The 8,964-nt window shown below is 65.1% G+C and overlaps 1 protein-coding gene across 1 annotated transcript; it reads right to left on the bottom strand.

Moving 5' to 3' along the window:
• Positions 1-6,574: 6,574 nt before the first annotated feature.
• On the bottom strand, positions 6,575-8,186 carry Gadd45b (growth arrest and DNA damage inducible beta). Its single transcript, XM_028862915.2, has 4 exons — positions 7,873-8,186; positions 7,681-7,782; positions 7,001-7,223; positions 6,575-6,742 (listed from the first exon to the last, which is right to left on the bottom strand). The coding sequence occupies exons 1-4, from the start codon at positions 7,914-7,916 to the stop codon at positions 6,629-6,631; spliced, it is 483 nt and encodes a 160-aa protein (XP_028718748.1). The 5' UTR covers positions 7,917-8,186; the 3' UTR covers positions 6,575-6,628.
• Between the last annotated feature and the right edge of the window lie 778 nt (positions 8,187-8,964).

Raw genomic sequence — 8,964 nt, 5'->3', positions numbered from 1 at the left:
TGCAGACCTGCTCAGGCTCAGTGCCTTCTGGATGCCCGCCTGCCAGGCCCGCCCATCTCCGAGAGTGCCCCAGGCCAGGTGGGGCTGGGCAGGCCCCGGAAACCTCTCCCAGCTGCTGTGCCCAGTTTCAGGGAAGCCAAGGACTGGCACCCTGCCCACGGAGACTGTTTGCCCTTGCACCTGCCTCTGGGGCTTCCTGGAAGAAGCCTGGAGGCCCAACCCCCACCCCACAACCCAGCATGTCTGAATCCACCTTCCAGGCCCATGGGGGGTGGCACCCCATCTCCAGCCACATCTCCAAGAGTATGGCACACCCCTCAAAGTTAGAACCAGACTCAAATGAGGCAGCTCTCCCCCACGACAGAACCCGGAAGTGTAGAGACTACTGGTTGTTTTTATTTTCCTGAGCTCAAGGGCAGTCTGCCTGTGCAAAGCACATGTATATTTCCTGAGCTACACCCCAGCCAGAGTGGACATTTAAACTTAGGGACATCTCCAACTCAGATGCACATCCTGGGAGTTTTACACAGGAGTCCTGGCCCAGGCAGGGACATTTGGTGACAGGAGAGGCTCAGCAGATGGCTGTCTGGTTCTGCTGTGCCTAGCAACAGAGCTTCTAAATGTGTGTCTCCTCTCCGCTGGTGTGCGGATGTGTGGATGCCTGCACACGGAGGGTGCTGTGTGTAGCCTGCCAGTGCGTGGACACAGTAGGAGCTGAGTGTGGCATATGGGTGGCTGCAAACAGCAGGCTTCACGTGCCGTGAAGCAGCTACACACCACGGGCTCTGCATGCACCCGGGAGTCACAACAGGCACGAGTGTACACACAGAGAACGGGGCTGCACATACAAGGCCCTGAATGTGCTCAGGGACTGCACCCAGTGGAGTCTGCAGTGCTGGGGGGCTATACACAGGATCTCCAGGAATCCAGGAGCTGAACACAGTAGATTGCACACAAATTCGGGGAGGAGGGGCAGACAGTACAAGGGTTAAACACTGCACGTTCGGTAAGCACTCGGGGGCTGAACTCTTAGGTCCTGCATCTGTTCAGGGGTTGCACAGAATAGTTTTTTGCACTCTGCGTGCACTCAGGAGCTGCACACGGTAGGTTATGCATGAACACTGGGATTGCACACAGTAGGCTTTGCACTTTGCATGACTTGGGGGCTGCACACAGTAGGTCCTGCGCTTTGCCTGAGCTCAGGGGCTGCACACAGTAGGCTCTCCCGGACGGCCCCGGGGCAGGCCAAGCCGCTGGGGCTGGGGCACGCGGCCCAGGGCTTTTCCTGCGCTGGCTCCCTGCCCGGCCGTGAGCGCCAGGCGTCCCAGGGAAGGCGCCGCTCACAAAGGGAGGGTCTGTGCCTACGCCCCGCCCTCCCGCCGCCGGGGCGGACCCCCCACCCCTGCGGGCCGCAGACACCCGGCCTGGCGGGCACCAGAGTGAGGCTGGCACCGGTGCTCTCCGGAGGGGGTCGGCGGCGTGCGCCCGAGGCGCACCCGGGACGGGCGCTGGAGAGGGTCGTGGTGACCCCAGGTTGGGGAACCTGAGGGCGTCAAGCGCCTGCACAGTCGCCCACTAGCACTGTCTGTGACTCCGGCAGCCGCCTCTGTCTCCAATTATCCAATTTAAGGACCAAGGAACCCGGGACTCCTGCCTACTGGGGAGGGCGGGAGGGGCGTCTGGGGTCTGGGTCAGAGCCCCGCTCCACCCCCAGAGTGTCTGGCGAGAGGGTGGGGTGGCTGCAAGCCGTAATGAGGGTTCTGGAAGCAACTCGCTGTTTGCTGAGCTCTCTGCAGCCCATGGAGGTCACCTTACCACGTGGGAGGGCCTTTGCACTTTCCCTTTTATGGGTGGGGAAACTGAGTCACAGTTGGCTGGGCTCTCCTGGCTCTAGTAACCCGTCAGTGTGAGGCAAGAGTCAGCCTCAGCCTTCATCTTTTCCTGCGGGGAGTGCCGAGCTCGGCCCTTCCGCGCCGCCCTGGAGCCAGCAGAGAAGCATTTATGGCGCTCCTACTGTGTACACGAAGGCATAAACGTCACTCCCACGCACTCGTACGCCCGGTGATCTCAAGTTTGGCCTCCCATGTGCGCGCGCGTGCGCGCGTGCGTGCTCGAGCCGGGAGCGCGCACTCCCCAAGAGCACGGAGGGTCTCGGTTTCTGCCGCCGGAAGCTGCTGACCCCACCCACTCCCAGGGTCCTGGGAACAACAGAGTCAGAGAGGGGGTGGGGTGGGAACAGCCTAGGGAAAAAATAGGGACCGCAGAGAGAGGAAACCCCCCGTGGGTTCTGCAGATGTGGTGGGGCGGGGACGAGGGGCGGGGAACCAAGTCTCGGTCCCTGGTGGAGGGCTGGCTTTCAAGTGGCGTGCCGTGGGTTTTGGGGAGAGGTTGTGTTGGGTCTTTGGAAGGGATCGTGGGTTGCCAGAGCCTTTGGGGCGTCTGTCTGATAAGGCTTCGGGCCAGGGGGGTGTCACTCAGTTGGGGGGGACCCTAATTGGTCCGAATCGACCTCTCTGAGCTCTGCTGCTTCCTGCTCCAGGGCTGGGCAACCCCCTAGGGACAGGATGAGCAATGAGCCCCCGTCCCCTCCGCCAGTCGAGGGTGCTGGGAGAGAACTGACCCCCTTCGTGGACCGGGTGGGGCCCAGGATGAGGTTTCCAGAGCTGAGAGGCGGGAAGAAAGGTCAGAACTGTCTGGGACGCAGTGACACACAGGTCTGGGATCCCAGGACCTGCAGGGACTCCCAGGCCTGTCTGGACTTCAGAGTGAGACACAGTCATTAACTCAAAGACAACAAGGGAGACAGGACTCAGAGGGTAAAGGGGCTTGCGGCTAAGCCCGAGGACCTGAGTTCAGTCCCAGGACCCACAGGGAACCAGCTCCCCCAAGTTGTCCGCTGACCTCCACATGGAAAAAAATAAATAAAATTTAAAAACTCTTTTTTGTTGTTTTTTGTTTTGTTTTTCGAGACAGGGTTTCTCTGTGTAGCTTTGCACTTTTCCTGGAACTCCCTCTGTAGCCCAGGCTGGCCTCGAACTCACAGAGATCCTCCTGCCTCTGCCTCCGGAGTGCTGGGATTAAAGGCGTGCGCCACCACTGCAGGACTAAAAAATTTTCTTAATGAAAAATAAAAGCTAGCTATGCTGGCCTGTGCCATGCCGGCATTAGGGATGTCTGTGAGTTCGAGGCCAGCCTGGTCTACACAGCAGGTTCCAGGTCAGCCAGGGCTGCACAGAGAAACCCTGTCTCAAATACAAAACGCGGAGCGACCGCTCTGCGTTAAGAGCACTGACCGCTCTTGCTGAGGCCCGGGGTCAGGTCCCAGCATCCACGTGGTCGGCCCACAACCAGGGTCCACGAACACGAGTGACACGCACGCGAACCAGATTCCAGGCGGGTTTGATTGGCACTGAGACTCCCGCCCAGGAGCCCTTGGCTGAGGCCCGCCCCCTTTCTAGCCCCGCCCCCGCCCCCGCCCAGCCCCTTGTGAGCCCCGAGGCTGCTGGTGGCCTCGGTGTTGGCTGCGCGTCCCCAGAAGAGCGGAAAGGGCCTGGCGCACAGTCAGGCGCACAAAATGAATGCAGGTGACACGGAGAACCAAGTCACATCAAAGCAGAGTTTGACGCAGAGGTGACTTTCTGTGTCCCAGCCTCGGGACAGACTGTTTTGTCCCTCGGGGATTCATGTTAGCCTGCAGCGTGCTGTGTCCTCGCCAAGTCTTGTGACACCACGCCGCTTAGGGAACCCTGTCCTGAGGAGGTGGCCAGTCACGAGACCTTGGGCAGGTGGCTCCACCTTCTCGGATTGTTTCTCTTTGAAATAGGGACACTAATCAAGGTGTCCACCTCCTGGGGATGTCCAGAGCAGAATTAAAATGGAACTGCTGAGCTGGGCTGGGGGCGTGGTCAGAGTGGAGACCCGCCTAGATCCCCAGTGAGGGCTGGGGGCGTGGTCAGGGTGGAGCCCCGCCTAGAATCCCCAGTGAGGGGCTGGGGGCGTGGTCAGGGTGGAGCCCCGCCTAGAATCCCCAGTGAGGGGCTGGGGGCGTGGTCAGGGTGGAGCCCCGCCTAGAATCCCCAGTGAGGGTCTGGGGGCGTGGTCAGGGTGGAGCCCCGCCCAGGATCCCCCAGTGGGGGCTGGGGGCGTGGTCAGGGGTGAAGACCCCGGAGCAGATCATTTTCAGGCTCTAAATTCCCCTCCCTTCCACCCCAGCGCCCCCCCCACCTCTGACCTTTCACCCTGCGAAAACAGATTAAATACTAAAGCAGCTTCTCAAATGGTTTCCCCCAGAGTCTCTGCGTTTGATCCGCCCTGCGCCTGCCCAGCCTGGTCCTTGAGGGCAGCCGCACAGGCTCACGCCGCCCTCGTCACCTGTCCCTGGAAAGCGGGGTTCGGGGAGACCTAAACCCTCCCACACGTGTCCCCCCGTGGGCTGCAGAGGCGGGCGGGTGTCCATCCGTCGGGAAGGTTGTGTTCCACGGCTGCCCCCCGGCGTGGACGCGCACCGGTCACGCGGGAGAGCCAGGCGCAGGGGTCCGTGTTCCTCCAACCGAGTACCGGGGGCCGCGCGTGCAAGCGTGCGCGTGCGCCACGCCCATCTGCCTGCAGCCCGCGTTGCCAAGTTTTTCCTGCTTACCGTCCACGGAACACACCCACGTGTCCTGGCGCACGCCGGCGTCCCCGAGGGGACCAGCCGTCCCGGACAGGACCCAAGCTGGTGACCCGGACGGTCTCTCCTCCTCCGCCCACGATGCCAGACTCCGGGCCGGGCCTCCAGCCTGAGCCTCGGCCTCCCTTTCTGGGGGGGGGAGGCGGGCGCAGCTCTGCGTGGGGAGGGAAGCGGCTGAGCGCCGTGGACCCGGGGAGCCAGGGGTTCAAAGCGACTCCGCGCCGGGAGGACTTCCGGACCGGGCGTGGGGGACATGTGTGAGGGGGGAAACTGAGGCAAGGTCCCGGCGTGGGAGCACAGTTCTGTCCCCCAGCCCACTGCTGTTGGTCGCGGTGCCGGCAGTCGGGTGGGCACCTGGGCTGGGGACCCAGAGGCCACCAGGTCAGGGGCGGGCAGGGCCGGCGCAGACCTGCAGGTCAAGGCGGACACGGTGCCCCCCAATACTCCACACCGAGACCGCCGGGGAGGCCTCGCCTGTGACCCCCGGGCTCCGTGTCCCCCACCCACCCACCCAGCGCCGTGCGTTCGCGTCCCCACCCTAATGCCTCTGGGTGCCCCCCCCCGTGGTGACCTCCGTCCCCGGGTCGCACTCAGGACCGCTGAGCCCGAAGCCTCACCCCCCACCTCCCTCCGCCCCCCAAACCCGACGCCCCGGGCCCCTGGGCAGTGCTCTTGAAAGCGAGCACCTCAACGGTGGCTCCCCCTCCCCCACTCCTCCCTTCCCCCCCACCCCGGGGACTCCCCTCCGGGTGCTCTCCCTCCTGCACGTGACTCCCAGGGCGCCCCTGGGGATTTCCTCCGCCCACCCGGGGCTCGGTGGAAAGGTCGCGGGTAAACTGAGGCCGGGCGGGCAGGGAGGCCCTGGGAGGGGCCGTGCGGTGCGGTTTCGGTCTGGAGCGAGGTGCAGAGGGCGCCGAGGCCTCCGCGGGGTGTTTCCCTACGGTTTGATCTTAGCTCGGGAAAGGATGGAAAACCAAAACCATCCTTTCCCTCTTGCGCATCCCCCGGGCCCGTCCCGGGCAGGGCGGCTTGGGCGCGTGGGAAAAGGGCGCGCCCCAGGCGCGGTCGGGGACCCCCCCCCGGGGAACCCTTGCTGTGTGGCCTCAGGCGCCCTGGCAGCCTCTCTGGCCCGGGCCGTCGGGTGGGGAGGGACGGCAGCCACCTCCCCGGTGCGCCCCGACCCGGGGCCCGCTCCAGCACCGCGGGGAGCCGGGGGGCCGGGCCTCGTCATAAACCCGCCTGCTAATTGCAGGGGAGCAGGAGCCGGGTGGCGGCGCCGGCAGCCGAGCCAGCGGAGTCTCCAGCCGCCGAGAGAGCGCGGGGACCCGACGAGGCCCGGTGGCCGCGCGCGGCACCGGGTGGGGTGGGGGGTCCCCGGGGGGCCGGCGGGCGGAAGAGGAAACACGAGGAGAGCGCGGAGGGAGGCTTAACGAATTTATTACAATGTCTCTGCAGTAGAAACCTAGAAAAATAGATACGCAAGCGACCTGTCTCGCTCGGCACAGTAACAAAGTAGACGCGCGTCGGCGTCGCGGCGCCCCGGGCTCGCCCCGGCTCCCGCGACCGTCGCCGCCTCCGCCGTGCACAGTTCACCGTCCCCGGGCGCGGGGACGCCGCGACCCTGCGCGCTCCCGGCCGCGGCTGCCTGCGGAGGCTGCGTGCGGGACCCCCGGGCCTGCGCTCCACGGTCCCCGTCTCCTCCGGCCCGGGGTCCCCTCCTTCCTGTCTCGGCGACCACCTGCGGCGCTGCTCCGGGTCCACCGCCCCGAGGGCGGGCGGGCGCTCTCTCCCCTCGCATCTCAGTCTCGGTGGCTCCGCCCCTCCCGGAAGGCCTCACGGGCAGGGTGGCTCTGGAGGGATTGTTCTTGGGGTGAGGGGAGGGGGTCAGACACGTGTTTTATTTGCTTTTTTTTTACGGGACAGCAGCTCAACAGTTGCTTTAGATGTCTGGAGAGGGCCTCAGCGTTCCTCCAAGGAGATATAGGGGACCCACTGGTTATTGCCCCGGCTCTCCTCACAGTAACTGGCCACCTCCACCAAGCCTTGGCTTTTCCAGGTATCTGTGTGACGGTTCTGTGGAAGGGGACAAAAAGGAAGGGTTTAGTAGCAGCCCTAGGAGTTCGGTAGGTAGGGCGCCTCCCTCCAGCGCACAGGGGCCCCTTTGAGGAAAAACAGGCCGGCTCAAAATAGCTGCCCGGGTGACGAGGCGGCCCACGGGACATGCCGAGCGTGGCTGGGCAGTGAGCTGGTGTCGGACCGGCCCGCCCAGCTCTGTTGACAAACACGGGGCCGCGGTGCCCAGGGCGGGGCGGGGCGCGAGCTGGGGCTCACCGTGACCAGGAGGCAGTGCAGGTCTCGCGCCTCGGTGGTGCCCAGCGTCTCCGCCGGCTCCCCCAGGAGCTGCGCCAGGCGCTGCATGCCGGACACGCGGACGATGTCGATGTCGTTGTCGCAGCAGAAGGACTGGATCAGGGTGAAGTGGATCTGCAGGGCGATGTCGTCCTCCTCCTCCTCGTCTATGGCCAGGAGGCACAGCACCACGCTGTCGGGGTCCCTGCGGGGGAGGGCTGGGCTGTCAGGGCGGGGAGCGCGGGCCGGAGAGGGGCGCCAGCAGACGGGACCCACGGAGCACCGGGAGTGTGCGAGGACACGCCCCCCCGTCACCCCGTCCCCCGTCCCTGCACGGTCGCCGCGGTGGCCACCATGCAAATGCAGGCGGCGGTGGGGGCGGGGGCGCGCGGCTCCAAGGACTGGGGTGGCCTTGTCAAAACAAAGCGTAATGCAACCCCTGGCATTTGCAACGTCAGGGTTCTGCAGCGCGTCTCCCCCCCCGCCCCGCGCCCCCCAAAAGAGAAATCCTCATTGAAATAAATGTCGCCCTCCGCTCCCCAGGACCCAGAGCGCACCGGGAAAGTCCCCCGAAGACCCGCGCCCCGCAGGGTGCTGGGAGCGCGCGTGCATCCGAGGGGCGCCCCCACCCACGCCCGGGAGAAGGGGGGGTGCTGACTCACACATTCATCAGCTTGGCCGCCTCGTACACCCCCACGGTGAGGCGATCCTGACGCTGCGCGGCCACCAGCAGCTGCTCCACGGCGGCCGTCACCGCCTGCATCCTAAGGGGCCAAGGAAGAGGAGGCGATGAGCCGGTGACAGCCCGGCCGACCTCGGGCGGCGGGCGGGACCTCGGCCCCCGCCGTACTCACCTCTGTGCCGCGTTGTCGCTCGCCACCAGCTCTTCCAGCGTCATGATGCAGTCACACGCCACAGCGGACCCCCGCGGCAGGTCCCCGAGGGCAGAGCAGGCGCGCAGATCCGACCCCAAAGGAAAAACACCTTCCCGTGCGATCAGAAGCGTCCCAGGTCTTCCGGCGGCGGCGGGGCTTCCCTTCCCAAGAAAAAGGCAAAGGAAAAACAAAAAAAGAAGAAGATTGCAAAATCCCCACGACAATTAATCCAAGAATGCGGAAGGCGGCGCAGGTCCCGGGTCTGCAGCGGAGTGAGCGCGCGGCCGCCGGCAGCCGCTTATATAGCCCGCACTTGGGGGCGTGGCCTCGGGGGGGGCCTGCGCCGCCCTCCCATTGGTGGATACACAAAGAGTTGACTGGCCGGCGCTGCGATTGGCCGGGGATGGAGAGGGCGGAGCTCAAGCGCCCTGGCCCCACGTGGGGTGCCGGGCCAGGAGGAGGGCGAACCCGGGCAGCCGCGAGTGCCAGAAAAGCGAGAAAAAAAAAAAAAAACCACACACACAGACACAAAAAAACAGAAGTTTCTCTCCTGATTTCCCGGCAGCCGCGCTACGCAGGCCGCGCGCGGGGTTTCCAGCGCGCGAGGCTGGCCTGGCTTTCGGGGAGGGCTGTCTGGAATCCCCTCCCGGTCCCGGGAGAGTCCCCAGCCTTTCCCAGGCTCTGCGCAGGGCAGGGCTGTGCATGGGCCCAGGGCGCCGTCTGCAGCCCGACCCCTCCCAGGACGGCGACTTTTTGTGGGTGTCAGTGTGTGTGGGGGGGGTCTTGCCCATCTTCGGAGACCCCGGACCTTGGGTGAACTGAACTTCCCCTGCGAATGCAATCCCGATCTTGCAGGGTTGGGGAGTGTTCTAAGTCACGTCCAGGGTGCTCAGTAAGCGCTTTGTAATTTCGAGGACGCTGGGATCCTCACCCCAAAGTGACAGCTACCCAGCGCCCCCCCCCCACCGCTCCGAGGACTCAGCCGGCTCGCGCGAGGGGCAGGCAGGGGTAGGTGGCTTTAGGGGTCCCCCCGCCCGGAGGCCGGGGCTGCAGAGCACTGGAGGATCGCTG

This window comes from Peromyscus leucopus, chromosome 22 (genome assembly GCF_004664715.2).
Source record: "Peromyscus leucopus breed LL Stock chromosome 22, UCI_PerLeu_2.1, whole genome shotgun sequence".
NCBI classification, from domain to species: domain Eukaryota; kingdom Metazoa; phylum Chordata; class Mammalia; order Rodentia; family Cricetidae; genus Peromyscus; species Peromyscus leucopus.
Note: the sequence above shows the minus strand (reverse complement) of the source record. Positions and strands in the feature narration are given on the sequence as shown.